Here is a 16,987-nt window from a genome sequence, read left to right as displayed (position 1 = left end):
CGGACGCAAGGCTGCCTCCATCAGCAGACCCTTCAGCCATTGAGCCCTGTATTTCAACGTTCTAGGCTTGAAGGCCTTGCATACAAAGCAGCGTTCCCAGAGGTGAGCCTCACCGAGGCAGCTCAGACAAATCTTATGTGGGTCACTTTTGGGCATTCGGTTGCTGCATTTTCAGCAGGTTTTAAAACCTGGAGAGCCAGGCATCCCCTGGTGCCGAAGTACCAAGACAGGTTAGAGTCCCCCCTCAGCTCACTAACCATGAAGTAAAACTATTTACAAATAAAAGACAACTATCTAAACTATTTACAACTGTTTACAGTAACTATCAACTAATTTACAAGTAAAGGCTACCAGCGAATACACAAGGAGTGAGAGAGCTCCAGCAACTGACAGCACAGCAAGAAGGAACTGAGCCGGGGGTGGGTTGGGAGTGCATACATGGGCCGCCATACAGGTGCCACTCTGGGGGCGCTGCACCAACCCCAGGACTACTGGGCTAGGGCAAAAAGCTTCCAGCAACTGGGCACGTGCCTGTGCACACCCAACTTGGAATGCACATGAGCAATTGCTCGAAGAAGAACTTAATTATATTACATTAGGGTCAATTATAAATTCTTCTACCAGCTCCTGAACGCTGCTTAGAACTTGGTCAACAGCCTCTCCTCAGCTACTCTGGATAACAATTGTTTAAAGTATCAAGAAATTGATGGTAAAACTCTCTCTCACCGTCACATCTGAAATGTTTACATGTCGTATCCGAACCACCTATTACTGTTTTATTATATTTAGTTTCCTCTGGTCACCCTCATTCTCTTCCTGATTAAGATGAAGGTAGCATAATGTTGCCAATATATTTGTATTACTTGGTACTTGTAGCCCTAGAGATTGTGGTTTATGGTTGTCCTAATTGAAGAAACTCTGATTGCATGGAATCTTTCAGATACAGTGTTGCTTTCTCACCTCTGCCACTTTTCTGCATAATTTACAGACCAGTATTAGAGTGCCTCCCAACTTGGATTCCACATTTCAGATATACGTATCAGCCAGAGAGTAGTTCTTAATGGTTCTCAATCCTGCTGGAAAAGTATAACAAGTGAGGTTCCGCAGGGGTCTGTTTTAGGACCGGTTCTGTTCAATATCTTCATCAATGATTTAGATATTGGCATAGAAAGTACGCTTATTATGTTTGCAGATGATACCAAAAGGGGAGGGGTTGCAACTGCTTTGGAGGATAGGGTCATAATTCAAAATGATCTGGACAAATTGGACAAATGGTCTGAGGCAAACAGGATGAAGTTTAATAAGGACAAATGCAAAGTGCTCCACGTGGGAAGGCACAATCAGTTTCACACAGAGAATGGGGTGAGACCGTCTAGGAATGACTACAGCAGAAAGGGATCTAGGTGTTATAGTGAACCACTAGCTAACTGTGAGTCAACAGTGTGATGCTCTTGCAAAAAAAGCAAACATGATTCTGGGATGCATTAACAGGTGTGTTGTGAACAAGACACGAGAAGTCATTCTTCTGCTCTACTCAGCACTGGTTAAGCCTCAGCTGGAATATTGTGTCCAGTTCTGGGCACCACAGTTCAAGAAACGTGGAGAAATTAGAGAGGGTCCAGAAAAGAGCAAGAAGAATGATTAAAGGTCTAGAGAATGTGACCTATGAAGAAAGGCTGAAAGAATTGGGCTTGTTTAGTTTGGAAAAAAGAAGACTGAGGGGAGACATGATAGTGGTTTACAGGGATCTAAAAGGGTGTCATAAGGAGGAGGGAGAAAACTTGTTCTTTTTGGCCTCTGAAGATAGAACAAGAGGCAATGGACTTAAACTGCAGCAAGGGAGGTTTAGGTTGGACATTAGGAAAAAGTTCCTAACTGTCAGGGTGGTCAAACAGTGGAATAAATTGCCAAGGGAGGTTGTGAAATCTCCATTGCTGGAGATATTTAAGAACAGGTTAGATAGATGTCTATCAGGGATGATTTAGACAGTACTTGGTCCTGCCATTGGGGCAGGGGGCTGGACTCGATGGCCTCTCGAGGTCCCTTCCAGTCCTATTATTCTACGATATAATATCAAATTCCTTTTCTGCTTTCCAGCCTAATTTGCTTTTTTTTTTTTATAAAGATTTCCACATTAGCATATAGACATTGGTAAGGTTGTTTTGATCAAGTGCCTAGTTTTATTGAGCCCATTCGTCTGGTGCCATCATGTAGCTTTTCCAGAATATACTTCTGATCTCAATTTAACCATCTGGGGTATAATTAAAGTCCAGTCCTTTAATAGGAGATTCAAACTTGCCTTTATGAAATAGGGATAGCTCCAGCAGGTGCCCTTCTATTCAAGAAGTGCACCCAGCCACTTCCTTCAAGCTACTGTTTAAGTTCTATGCAAGAAGACAGCTTCACTTTGGTTAAGGCATAACTCATTTTTTTTTTTATAAGCGCTCATTTCTCCCCAAAGTGGGTGTTATACTTAAGTTAGAGTCCTCCTCTTTATACCATCTTCTCATTCCTGCATTAAAGTTCACCCTACTACCCAGCCCTTCATGTAAAACTAAAAACCATTTTAGATAATAGTACTGTAGAAACATGCCTCTTCTTAATAATCAACATTTACTGTAGATTTTAGGAAATCTCCCCAACTCTTAAGTACTTATTAATATAAACCACAACAATGGAGTCCTTTCCACCATTCATTCAAAGTTTGTCCAGATGTCTCATTAAATCTGTCACCCTCATACATTCATAATAATGGATATTTGAGTGTCATATGTATGGCACTCAGAGCAAAACAAGGCCCTGCCCCAAGGACCCTCCCAATACACTTATCTCCAACAGAGAGGCAAGATGATGGCTAAGAATTTGCCTCCCTACATCAACAAGGGAAACGTGTATTTACTTCCTCTGTAATAGAATAGAATCATAGAACAATAGAGCTGGAAAAGACCTAAAAAAGCCAGCGAGTCCAGCTCCCTGCTCTAAGCAGGGCCAAACCCATTAGATCAGCCCGCCAGGGCTTTGTCAAGGCGAGACAAACACCTCCAGTCCAGTCTCCTACCATATTTACTTCTCTTGCTGCACACTGGGAGAGTTTCTTTCTGCACCTTCAAAAGGGCTTCCTTAAAATACTGCCAGTTTTCCTGGACTCCTTTTCCCTTCATGGTAGCATCCCAGGGGATTCTGCCCATCAGGTCCCTGAAGGAGTCAAAGTCTGCTTTCCTGAAGTCCAAGGTGTGTAATTTGCTCCTCTCTTTCCTTCCTTTGGTCAGGATCCTGAAGTCTACCATCTCATGATCACTGTTTCCCAGGTTGTCCCCCACCTCTACCTTCCCTATCAGTTCCTCCCTGTTTGTAAGCAGCAGGTCGAGCCACACATGACCACTGGTCAGGTCCTTCAGCACTTGTACCAAGAAGTGATCCCCAACATTCTCCAGAAATTTCCTTCTTTAAAAACAGTCAACATACATCAAAACAGGACTGAAACAGGTGTAACTGGTATCATTCAATATGTGTTGCAAGAAAAAAAAGTATAAAATATGTTTTTATTTAAATGTGAAGAAATGTGAGGTTGAAAGTCCTCTCAAGAGGCCTAAAATATGGCTGAGGAGAAAGATATAAGGAACCTCATACTATTGCAGAATACTGATTTCTCTCTGTGATCAACAAAGCAGCACAGACTCCAAGCTTCTCCTACCTTAGCCTCCATTCCTCCCATCCCTACGCGGGATTTGGTTCCAAATGTCACAGACTGCTGATCTCCAGGGTAAAATATGTCAATAAGCTTTGCGTCATCTGACCCTGGGGGGCTGTCAAAGAGCCCTGAAATAGAAATGTTTTAAGTTAGCTCTATATATCCTGAGGTTCTGACACACAGGGGACAAAAACTCAGGAGAGCTTTAGAAGCTATACTTCCTTATACTTTTTCCTCTTTTGATAAGTACTGTTGATACTGGGCCATTTCCACCTTGCTGAATAGACTTTGTCAGCTCTGGCCCTCCCCCTTTACTGGGACCCCACTCTTTAAATACCCCTCTGAAACCACGCCCCCACTCATGCATCTGATGAAGCGGGTCTTTGTCCATGAAAGCTTATGCTCCAAAATATCTGCTAGTTTATAAGGTGCCACAAGACTTTTTGTTATACTTCCTTAGACAGACTTGAGCAATGAACATTCTTCAGTGCAAAAGAGCATTTGTGTGCTTCCCAATGAACACAAAGGCATCTCACTACAGGCATGCAGGGGATCATTCCCCTCTCTCTTTGGTCTTTGGTAACATTTCTGGGAACCATATTTCAGTGAGATTGAACCTCCTAAGTTTGTCAGAGAAAAGCAAAAAAATTAAATATTAAATACTGCTAAAAGCAAAACAAGTCTATAAATGTGTGGAATTAACTTTTTAAAATACTCTAAATTTCAGGCTGTTGCCCCTTTAATTCCCCTCCCCACTTTAAACATTCTCTACCAACATCCCACCAGAAATTTCTACAGAAATAACATTGCTAGAAGAACTTGATGGTTGCAAAGTAAATTTCTGTATGTTTAAGTTTGTCAGAGTTAAATGTGCACAATATTCAAGCTCTAACTACAAATCACACAAATTTGCAACAAGCCCTTCCTCACTCAATGCTCAGTTTGGACAATGTGAAGTGAATCATGTAATAATCTATAGCAGCTTTCTAGTCTGTAACTACAAATTAGCAAAATCACTGAAGTCAATGGAATGACAGATACAAATTTACAGCAACAGCGGAATCCATTCATTGCGGTAGAAGCTGAACAGCATGCAATGAAGGAGACCAAAGTTTGGGTTGACTACAATGACATGCAGAAGAAGAGGCAAAGTAAGTTATTTTTAATTTTAGCTGATTGATAGAAACTGTATCATCCCTACCTTCTCTGTTTACTCCTAGTCTCACAAGGATAGGACTAAATATTCCATCTCTGCTGTATTCACTGATCACCATCCAACACACACGTAACTATATTTTGTAGAGTGGTCTGCTAAGGATTTGAGTTTTTTCCCTGTTTTAATAAACTTATTTGCCTATGTTATGATAATTGCTACAACCCTCAGAAGGAAAGTCATCTGAAGTAAAATTTAGTTCTCTGATGTAAATTTTACGTTAAATTTCCAAGCAGCATATGAGGCTGTATACTAGAGCTGTTGTTGACATTTGTTTCTAGTTCCTGTAATTCCTAGCAAATGGAAAGGTAGTGCCTTAACCACAACAGTGGATTAGGACACTCAATATCGGAATTCAAATTCCCAGCTTTGACATAGATTCCTTATGTAATCTTCACAAATAACTAATTTTTTTCTGTGCCTCAGTTTCCTACCTGTAAAGCAGGGAGAGTGATACTTCCCTACTTCAGAGATGCCATGAGGGATTACCTTTAGTCTTTATTAGATGTTCAGTCCTGTAGTATTGACTGACATAACAAAAATAAAATGTACCCTGTCAAGAATCAAGGAGTTATCAGTTTTGTTTTACTCATACTGCTGGAATTTCCAATTGTTTGATTATAAGTGGATGATGGCAACAGGAAGAATAAGAGCTAACTGAGTTCTAAAATACTATAGGGCGGGCAAGCATTGGATCTAGTTTATTCAATAACTTTGATGACTTTTGCCGGTTCTCCATGCATATTCTCACCAGTACCTGAAGTTTTTCTTCTTGAGATGACATCTCCAAGGCTACCAGATAACTTTGTATCTTGTCAGGACTTCAATAAGTTGATGTGACAGATCTGCTCCTAAAGTTTGTGCTGTCAAAACTTATAGTCAATCTCTCCAAAAGCTTCTATTACTTCACATGGTCCTTGCCATCTGGCCAGGAGCATGCTTTTAGTGGTGAGCACTGGCACCATTATCCCTTCTCTTTCCTGGAATTTCTGAACCTTCACTTAGTGACTATAATAGGTCTGTTGAGCCTCTTGTGCTCTTTCCAGGTGTTCCCATACTATGGGGGTGACACTAGGGCTAGGCTATTTGGTCCAACATCTGCATCACATGATTAATTATGTGTCTCCCCATGATTAAGCTGTTCTTCCTAGTTATCCTTGGCAATGTCTAATATGCCTTGGGGGTGAGGACCATATACAAATCGAAGGAGAAACCTGGAAAACTTCCCTTGTTGAAAACATCCAGCGGATTAATAAGATATCCCCATTCTTCCCATCCCAGCTCATCACTTTATGCATCATAATCGTCAGTGTCTATTAAAGCACTCAATGAAACCATCAGGTTGCGGATGATAAATTGAGCTTTCCGTCATCATTTTGAGATGGAGGTGCCTTGATCTGTCACAATCTCTTTGGGTAGTCATACCATACAGAAAATCTGAATAAACTCCTTTGCTAACATCTTGGACATTATGCTTTGTAGTGGGTGGTATCAAGTGGCCTATTTCAGAACAACAAACACATCAGATTCATGGCTATCCTCTCAAACACAACTCCAATAGTCAACAAAGATACTAAATGGGCATGTAAATGCAGTTGTTGCCTGTGTAACTGGTTTGCCAGGCAGGAGGTGCAGTATCATTAAACCTCCAAATAAACGTGTGGCAGTAAGAACCTCAACAGGATTCAATAGGATCTTATCTACCCTTATACGTACTCCAAACAAATTACCATGGGCAGTGGTTCCCAAATCCTTTCACTAGTGCAGACCCACCATTACTCCCCCAAACCATTCGTGGAACCCAAATGAACCCTCAAACCATTCACAGACAGCGATTCGGAACCCCCAAAGCCAATTCTAGCCACGATGTACATTTCATTAAATTAAAAAGGAAATGATGATTTTTGGACAGTATTGAACAATGTTATTGAAAAATATTTAATTTAAAATTAATAGATTATAACTTTGTAATTTATTTAAAACTTATTTTCTGTGATCATTTTTATTTACTTTTTTTCCACGGACCCTCTGTAATACCCTCAAAGACCCCAGGTTGGGAACCACTGGGCTAGGTCCAACACTGCCCTCTGGTGCCTTCACGGTACCAGGAGCTGCTATACTTTTTGCTCGTGTTCAGACCAGTCTGTATAATATGACCCTTTTTAATCATGAAATATGGCACTGTGCCGCTGGCTTTTGCCTCCACTGCAATCCCATTCACCTCAACTTCTTCTTTTCTAATTTTGTGGTCCAATAAGTCATTGGTTTGGTCCTGCCCAATAGTCTTAAATGAGGTCCCAATGAGTTTAAATTCAAGGGGATCTCTTTCTTTCACCTACAGCACTGGTCACCACGGAAATGAGTCCAGCATCTGATTTATCAGCTATCTAGATTACCTCCCTGCCTTCTGGATGACCTTATGGTTCTTGGCCAAGATCCTTGTCCCCTAAGTTTTGCCCGTCCTTCTTTATCACCTAATTGTCTGAGGCTTCCCCACTGCAGAGGATAAGTCCTTGGCTATTTCACAGAAAAACAGGAGACAGCTAGCTACTGAAATCACAGCATCAATCCTGCAGTCACCACCTTCCCCGACTTATCCCGAGAGCAGGTTTCCAAACCATGAGAAGTATTGTCTTCTGAGACCTACATATGGAAGTTGAGAGACCACCGCACCATTCACCCTTGTGGTGCTCCCCTGATCTCTGCTTAGGCAGGAATAGTTACAAAACAAGTGACAGCCCCCCATACACAGGTTATAATTGTATTTGACCGCAGACAGATGGTATCTGCGCCCCCTCCCAGTCTCTCCCAAGATCAGCATGATGGCACTTCCAAACAGCACTAGTGCAATGGTCTCCATGCCATTCATCCCAGCTGGCTGTGTGTTTCTATGTGGGATCAGAGCAACTCCCATGAGATTAATCAAGCCACTTGGGTCTTTACAACCACTCAGGGTGCAAAGAATGGGCTCCTCAACACACAGCTCTCCTCACAAGCATAAACATCTATAAACAATTCACAACACTGCCTTGCTCTTTGAGCTATTGGGTTTTAACCCAACACCCTCTCTCCTCACTTTCCCATGTCTCTTCAGTGCCTCAGACCACTCTTCAGCATCCTTCCTCCCCATCCTAGATCTGCCTGGGCATTTGGGACAGAGAATGACCTCTCGATCCTGTATAACTCTTCACCGGTCTTCTGAGAAAAAATCCTGAACATCAAATGCCTCTCTGCAAGCGCAACCAGATCTATATAAGAGGGATCATATTGGCTAACCCATCCTCTTAGGTTTGACGATAGTCCTCTCATGAACCTTTCAATCACTAAGACTTCTATAATCATCTCAGCTTCTATAATCATCTCAGCTATATAATCAGCTGAAGATTTTCACATTAGATGAGTCAGGTCAAACAGTTGCAAAATTGTTTCTTTGCTGTCCTGGTACTTTCCTTCATGGAACCTCTGAGCCCTTGTTCCTACCATCATCCTGGACATCCCCAGGATCTCAACCTTCAGATGGGTATAATACGCAGCAACTTCCACCGTCACGTCCTAGCAGGCCTTCTGGGTCTTCCCAGAAAGGAAAGGGGTAAGGATGCTGGCCCACTGTTGTGGAGCTGGGCCTCCTGTAGGGCCATTCTTTCAAAAGTGAAAAGGTTTGCCTCCAGGTCATCCTCCATACTCTTGTTTGGTAGTTAACTTCTAGCCCTTAGGGATCATATACCATTACAGTCAGGGCCCTTCAGCTGGCTCACAATCTCCTGAAGGGTCACTTGATCCTAGGTTGCCTGGCTCATCAGCAGATGATCTGTTTTCTGCTGTAGCCATACCAACTTCTATTGAGTGGCTCTCAACCACGGTAAACTCGTTTCGCTTCTATGGCCTACACCAACGTCCTCACTATGCTGTCCAATTTTGGTGTGATTTACCTTGCTCCAGGGTGGTCCACTGTATCAGCTATCCCACACCAGGCACCAAGTGCTGCAAGACACCTTCTGTGTCTTGCCAGACATTGCACTTCCTCCTCTGCCAGTAGCACGGCCTGGATTAAATTAGCCCATGCTGGAAAGTGTTTGTCTTTCCCTTCAGCATTCTTTTATCAGTACTTTCAAGATAAAAAGACAGGCTTCTGGACAGGCTTAAGGACGGTTCCTCCAGCAAATGGGGAAATCTTTCCCCTCCCCCTTTGCTGGGACACTTATCCACAGGGTATCAGTCCTTGCCCTGAACAGACACACATCTATGGGGGTTACCTGGGAGAGAGGAGAGCAGCCTCCCACACTGAAGAAGCCTTTCTTCCTGCTGTTACTAGCCTTGCACCAGTTTGTCTTTCTGCCCCCTCTCTAATCGGGGGAGAGGGGGGCCTTTAAAGCTGCATCTACACGTGCACGCTACTTCGAAGTAGCGGCACCAACTTCGAAATAGCGCCCGTCGCATCTACACGCGTCGGGCGCTATTTCGAAGTTAACTTCGACGTTAGGCGGCGAGACGTCGAAGTCGCTAACCTCATGAGGAGATAGGAATAGCGCCCTACTTCGACGTTCAACGTCGAAGTAGGGACCGTGTAGACGATCCACGTCCCGCAACGTCAAAATTGCTGGGTCCTCCATGGCGGCCATCAGCTGGGGGGTTGAGAGATGCTCTCTCTCCAGCCCCTGCGGGGCTCTATGGTCACCATGGGCAGCAGCCCTTAGCCCAGGGCTTCTGGCTGCTTCTGCGGCAGCTGGGGATCTATGCTGCAGGCACAGGGTCTGCAACCAGTTGTCAGCTCTGTGGATCTTGTGTTGTTTAGTGCAACTGTGTCTGGGAGGGGCCCTTTAAGGGAGCGGCTTGCTGTTGAGTCCGCCCTGTGACCCTGTCTGCAGCTGTGCCTGGCATCCCTATTTCGATGTGTGCTACTTTGACGTGTAGACGTTCCCTCGCTGCGCCTATTTCGATGTTGGGCTGAGCAACGTCGAAGTTGAACATCGACGTTGCCAGCCCTGGAGGACGTGTAGACGTTATTCATCGAAATAGACTATTTCGATGTCGCAACATCGAAATAAGCTATTTCGATGTTGGCTGCACGTGTAGACGTAGCCTAAAGGTTTCAGGCAGACATTTCTTTAGACTCATGTGTCCCTAATGGACATGAGATAATCCCTTCTCAACTTACAGGAGAAAGGGTCTTTATAGTTCTAGGGCTTAAATATCTGACCAGCGTGACTTTGTCACACTTCTGAGTTCTAACTGGATGACTAAAGCATGTGTGGTAGCCAAAGTATCAGGCAACTGGCCCAGCATGAATTAGGAAACTGTTGTGTCTCCAGCTTCTACAACGCTAGGGTCACATGATACCCATTTCAACTTGTCAGTGAGGTAAAAAACATACATAGAAGAGGAAAGAAAAAAGTTACTCACCTTCTTGTACCTGTTCTTCTTTGAGATGTGTTGCTCATATCCACTCCAGTTAGACACGCATGCACTGTGTGCACAGCTGTTGGAAAGCTTTTCCCTGAATCACCATCCATTGGGCTGGCTGAGGAGCATGCTGGAGTGGTGCCTCATGGCATTTTGTATGCGACCCTGCCGAACCAGTTCCTTCTTGCTGGATACTCTAGATCCTTGACTTATGCAGCAGTTGCATTCTTGTGAAACTCTGTGTAAGTCAATTTACATGTAACTTGGGGCAGCCAGGAAACTGACTAGTGCAGCATGTCAGTGTCCTGTGATTGGTGGGCAGCGGAGATCCCGGGCTGTGCTGGTCAGTTTCCATGCTCTTGCTGGGAGTGGCAGACTGACTCTCCCTACCCCTGACAGAAGCAGAGAAAATCACTCCTGTCAGGGGCCGCAGCCACTCCTATCAGGGCAGCAGCTGAAAGTCAGGCTCTTGGCTGCCACCCCTGACAGAAACCAGGAAAATGACCAGAGCAGCAGCACTGGTAGTTTTCCCTGCTCCTGAGAGTGGTAGACAGCTGGTGCCTGAGAGGCAGGCAGCCCAGAGCCAACTCTCCACCACTCAGAATCTCGTTAAACTGAGATATGCACAACTCAAGTGTGAGTATCTTGGGGTTCTACTGTACTCTGAGAGAGGGGGAGGCAGGTGGGTTTAGAATGGATATGAGTAACACATCTCTAACAGTTAGCTACCAGAAAGGAAGGAACTTATTTTTTCTCCTTCAAGTGACTGCTCTTTCTGATTCCAATTAAGTGACCTTACCTACACTGTGAGGCTGGATTTATGGAATCACTGATTGGAGCACTGCTCTGCTGAAAGCTGCATCATCTCTGGCTTGCTGGACAATGGCACGAGAGGTGAATATACGTACAGAGGACCATGCTGCTGCTCTACAGATTTTTTTATATTGTGACCCAGGGCCAAAAATGCCACCAATGAGGCCTGTGTCCTTGCAGAATGTGCTGTAAATGCCAGGGCTGGGACCTTGGCCAACTCGTAGCACATGCAGGAAGTGATTGAGGAAAACATTCTTTGAGATGAGACCACACATTTCAGGCAGTCTGCCACCACTACAAACAGATGGTCCAACTTTCTGACAGACTTAGTGACCTCAATATAGGCTAGTGTCTGCTGAATATCCAAAGAGTGCAGCCTCTACTCAGGGTTACAGGCACAAAGTTTAGGATATAAAACAGGCAGAAATGTGTCTTGACTAGTATGAAAATGTGACACAACCTTAGGAAGATAGCAGGGTGAGGAGGCCTATGTTACACTTTCTCGTTGTAGAAGATGGTTTAAGGTGGACCATAGGTGAATGCCTGTAACTCAGATGCCGTCCCTTGCTGAGGAAGGGAGCAAGTTGCCAGATGTTCAAAAGGGGACTCCCATTAGTTTGGAGAGGACCAAGTTAAGGTCCCACACAGGAATAGGCTGTCTAATCTGAGATGTTGCCATTCCAGACCCTTAAAGAACTGTCCTACCATGAGGTTGGTGAATATGGAGCATCAGGATGCTTCTGTGTGGGAGGCTAAAAATAGCTGCAAGGTGTACCTTGATAGAGAATACTGCCATGCCTTGTTGTTTCTGGTGCAGAAGGAATTCTAGAACAAGTGGCATAGTTGCCTGGAGTAGAGATGTATGACACTAGGCTCACTGGCAAGTGAACCTTTTCCACTTAGCTAGTTAAGTGGCCCTGGTGGATTATTTTCTGCTGCTAAGCAGGACCTCCCTTACTGGTTCCAAGCACAGGTTTGGGTGGTGAAGGTGACCATGGTCCTTAGTGATCAGGTTGGGGTGGAGTGGTGACACGTCTGGGCATCCACTGACAGGTCCAAGTGTATATCATACCAATGTTGAGGACGTGCTGGGGCCACCAGAATTACCTCTGTTCTGTCTCTGCAGACCTAGAAAAGTGCCTTGTGTACAAGAGGGAACTGGGGGAACGCATACAACAGGTGGCTTTCCCAGGGTAACAAAAACACATCTGTGACTAAGCCAGGGCCGTACCTTTGAAAGAAGCAAAACATTAAGCATTTCCTATTGCTCCAAGCAAGGAAGAGATCGACTTGGGGAAAGCCTACCCTTTGGAAGATAGTGTATGACATACAGATAGATGGACCACTGTGATTGTGCAATGCTCTGCTGTGGTAATCTGCTAGTTTGTTCTGGACTCCTGGGAGACAGGACACATCCAGATGAATGGAGTTACATATGCAGAAAACCTAGAGCTAGAGGGCTGCTCAACACAAGAGGGAAGAATGGGCTCTACCCTGTTTGTTGATGCACTGGGAGCTCCTCCCTGGAATGCATTCCATTGGCCACTTCTGAGGGGAGCAGTCCTGGAATAGGGGAACCACTTTTCCCTTGTTTCCAGTGTTGCTTCTATTCTCAGGAAAGTGACCAGTGCCAGGCTGTTCCCATCTGTTTCCATGCTGGTGTAAAGTGGTGCCACGGATCTTATCCAGAACTCTTTCGTGGAGACATTACTGCAGGAATATGTATAGACGTTCATGAAGGCACATTCCAGGGGACTCCACGACATGTGTGGCTAGGGGAAACATTTTCTATCTGTGCATGCAGTACACACACACCTAACTGGAATCAATATAAGCAATAACCTGAAGAAGAATCACAGAATCACAGGGCTGGAAGGGACCTCAGGAGGTCACCTAGTCCAACCCCCTGCTTCAAGCAGGATCAACCCCCACTAAGTCATCCCAGCCAGGATCTTGTCTAGCCGGGACTTAAAAACCTCGAGGGATGGAGAATCCACCACCTCTCTAGGAAACACATTCCAATGCTTACCCACCCTCCCGGTGAAGCATTTTTTCCTAATATCTAGCCTACACCTCTCCCTCTTCAACTTCAGACCTTTACTCCTCATTCTGCCATCTGACACCACTGAGAACAGTTTCTCACCCTCCTCTTTAGAGATCCCCTGCAGGAAGTTGAAGGCTGCTATTAAATCACACCTAAGTCTTCTTTTCTGTAAACTAAACAAGCCCAAATCCCTCAGCCTATCCTCATAGGTCTTGTGCTCCAGACCCTTAATCATTTTTGTTGCCCACCACTGAACCTGCTCCAGCAAATCCACATCCTTTTTATACTGGGGAGCCCCAAACTGGACACAATATTCAAGATGTGGCCTCACCAGTGCCGAATAAAGGGGAATAACTATGTCTCCAGATCTGCTCGAAATGCTCCTCCTAATGCACCCCAGTATGCCGTTAGCTTTCTTGGCTACAAAGGCACACTGTTTACTCATATCCAGCCTTTCATGCACCATAACCCCAAGGTCCCTTTCCACCATACTGCTGCTGAGCCAGTTGGTCCCTAGCCTATAACAATGCTTGGGATTCTTCTGCCCCAGGTGCAGGACTCTGCACTTCTCCTTGTTGAACAGCATCAGATGTCTTTTGGCCCAGTCCTCCAATTTATCCATGTCACTCTGGATTCTCTCTCTACCCTCCAACATATCTACCTCTCCCGCTAGTTTTGTGTCATCCATATGTGTCATCCATAATGCATGCAGAACAATAGTTCAAAGATGATAAAATATGAACTATGTAAGCATACAGTAAGCCCTGTTGTATCAGTTAACACTGGATCTTCAGCTGCTTCTAAATACCTACATAGCATGCAGAGCCAAAAGTGTCATTTTCATCTATATCAGTTGGACTAATCAATTTCCCAGACAGTTGGACCAACAACTGTTGGCCACATGTGTTACGTTCACAATTGAGTGAACTGTAAGCACGCCCCAATCAGGGTTGACTATATTTATTAGAATAAGGCTCCGATGAAACCACGTTGGCACGTGACCTGTTTCATTCTTACTGGAACTCATCAGACATGCATAAACTGCTGTCTATAGTGTGATTTGAACCTGGGATGCCTTCATCATAGTCAAGGATAGTCAGTTATCTGGGAAAGTGATCAATCCAACTGATTTACATATACTCCTTTCCCACAACCGATACTGTGAACCCGTGGAGATATAGCATTGTCCTCGACTATAATGAGGGCGTCCCTGGTTCGAATCACGGTATAGACAGCAGTTTACACATGTCTGATGAGTTCCAATAAGAACGAAACCGGTCACGTGCTAACCTAGTTTCATCAGAACCTTATTCTAATTCTCATCTAAACTTGGGTACTACAGCCATATAAAAGTAAGTTCTAACCCATCTACAAGAAATCACTAAACCACTACAGGATAATGGAATGACAAAAGACAGGAAGCAGTGCAGACTTACTTTTAAAAAAAAAAAAAAAGCCTTATCACATTTGACTGGTCTGTTTCAGAGTTATAGAATTAGAACGTAGGCTTGCATCACTGTCCCTGAGATGTGAAGGGTGGGGAGCATGGGACTTCTGCCAAAAATTGCTATTTATCCAGTACCTATATTTTACTTTGCAGCTCCTACTCCAGAAGAAAGTTTGCGTCCTAGCTCTCAAGAGTTTACACTCTAAATAAGCTCAGATACAGTCAAAATAAGATGGAAAAAATATATGACCTACATGAAAAGACTTTGCTGGATCCTGGGCAAGGTTGGGGGGTACCTGGCCCTGGGCTCCCAGCTGATGGGGCAAGGCTGGAGCTAACCTCCCCTACCAAGTCCTTTACACTGTCCATAGCTCCAGCAGTGGTTGGAAGGGCCTGAGCTCCAGCCACTGCTGTTGCCACTATAGCAGAAGCCTTGAGACAGCTATCCTCTTTGTGCCCTTCTGCTGACAGGCCTCGTCTTAGACATTTTCCTTGCTGGTTTTATGGGGATAGAAATTGTTAATTTAACCACAGGCAAAGGAGTAAGTCAATTACCTTCTACATCTGACAGAATAATCAAGAGATCAGTCTTCATTTCTACAGCCAGTCGTGCTGCCAGACTGTCGTTATCCTTAATGCTAATAACCTGAAATACATACAGAGGTAAGAAACGCCAGAAGGGGAGAAATGTTAGCAAACTCTGACTTCACTATACAGTGAACAACAAATATCAGTACTCTCATGCCCCTCTTCACTGCTTTGTCCATATTAGACTGTGAGCTCTGTGTAGAGCTGAGCATAATGTTAACATTCAGTAAATACTGTACATAGCAATATCCTATCCAAATCAATCTGTACCCAGCTAAAAGCCAGCCATGCTAATCCCCATCCAAATCAATGCACCTTGTGAATAGCTAGCCATGTCAGTATCCATCCCCTAATTCTTCTTTACTGTATGGTTTTAGCTTCTAACATTACTGTGATTGTTCTAGCAACGAAGGGTCCTGTGACACCTTATAGACTAACAGAAAAGTTTAGAGCATGAGCTTCCGTGAGTTTCATGAGCTTTCGTGAGATGCATCTGAAGAAGTGAGTTAACTCACGAAAGCTCATGCTCTAAACTTTTCTGTTAGTCTATAAGGTGCCACAGGACCCTTCGTTGCTGCTACAGATCCAGACTAACACGGCTACCCCTCTGATACTTGTGATTGTTCTGTTTATACATTTTCCATTATCCCTTCTGGTAATTCCATGATTTCCAGATTATTACAGTGTTAGTGAGTCATGCATTCATGCTTTAGCAAATCCAATAGCAGGATCCACCCACTGCAATACTTTACCCACATTTACCCCCTGAAGATCACTGTTTGGTTCTGGAGGTGGAACAACAGCATCATTGGTGTTAATAATAGGAACAATATTCATCCGCAGCAACTCATGCAACGTCCCATTTAAATTCCGACGCTTCTGCTCATCATGGAAATCCAAATTGGTAACTAAAATCTGAAAAAGAGAAAGCTTATGAACAAGAATTTGATCTTCAGCCACCAAATGTACAAGTAAAAATACATCCACAATAGATCAGTCAAGGATCCCCTGACCACCAGGGCAGCAAGAGGGATCAGTGAAGAGTGCAGGGATATATATTTGAAAAGTTCCTTGGACCCGTCTCTACTATGAATGAGACATATTTTGATATCTCCCGATAGTCCTTGTCATAAGAAATCAGAACATAGGCTGGCTAAGTCCCTACAAAACAATCTGAGAAATTCAAGTACACATTCTGATTATGACTCTTAAAAGGCCCAAGGTCTCCCTTCTCCTCATACAATATCCCCTTGACTGCAATATGCACAGACACTTGATTTAGAGCATCCTTTCTCTGAATGGAAGGGTAAAGCTGATAAGTTATTTATTCTATGTCCCTTCAGCTCTGAAATTCACTTCCTCCTCCATCTGTGAGAACCTAGCTCAACTGACTAGGACATGCTGCAAACACCATCTTTTCTTTCAGACTTTTGGGGAGGCTGATCATTAAAGAAAGGGATGGGAGTTACTGATGACCTGGGGAGGGTATTTTTCCCCATTTCTATTTTGCCATTGAGTGTTTATGAAAACTGAGTTCGTCTGAATCCACTGTGTGGTACTGGAACCAATTTTGTAACTCTTTCACATCTGGCAGCCCTGGGACCAGGAAGTTGCCACACATTCAAATATTCTGGATAACAGAGAGGTATACCTTGCAATGCATAACACTAAAGAAAAAAAATTAGATATTAAGAAACAAAACAAAAATGTATGCAGAGTACTTTATTTACCAACAGCAGTAGTAATGTACACTGTAAACTTAGACTGTATTTGCTGTATTTATGTGTATCT

General features: G+C 43.9%; 1 protein-coding gene across 9 annotated transcripts in view; it reads right to left on the bottom strand.

Moving 5' to 3' along the window:
• The window catches only part of ALDH18A1 (aldehyde dehydrogenase 18 family member A1), a 127,379-nt gene that overhangs the window by 51,481 nt on the left and 58,911 nt on the right, over positions 1-16,987 (bottom strand). For 8 of the 9 annotated variants that reach the window (XM_074999399.1, XM_074999400.1, XM_074999396.1 and 5 more), the window contains 3 exons: positions 15,953-16,111; positions 15,164-15,254; positions 3,695-3,819 (listed from right to left, as the gene is read on the bottom strand). In XM_074999399.1, coding sequence (XP_074855500.1) covers positions 3,695-3,819; positions 15,164-15,254; positions 15,953-16,033 — 297 coding nt within the window. In that variant the 5' untranslated portion in view covers positions 16,034-16,111. The remainder of the gene's footprint in view (positions 1-3,694; positions 3,820-15,163; positions 15,255-15,952; positions 16,112-16,987) is intronic. The other variant, XM_074999398.1, reaches the window with a different exon arrangement.

Source organism: Carettochelys insculpta, chromosome 7, assembly GCF_033958435.1.
Source record: "Carettochelys insculpta isolate YL-2023 chromosome 7, ASM3395843v1, whole genome shotgun sequence".
NCBI classification, from domain to species: domain Eukaryota; kingdom Metazoa; phylum Chordata; order Testudines; family Carettochelyidae; genus Carettochelys; species Carettochelys insculpta.
Note: the sequence above shows the minus strand (reverse complement) of the source record. Positions and strands in the feature narration are given on the sequence as shown.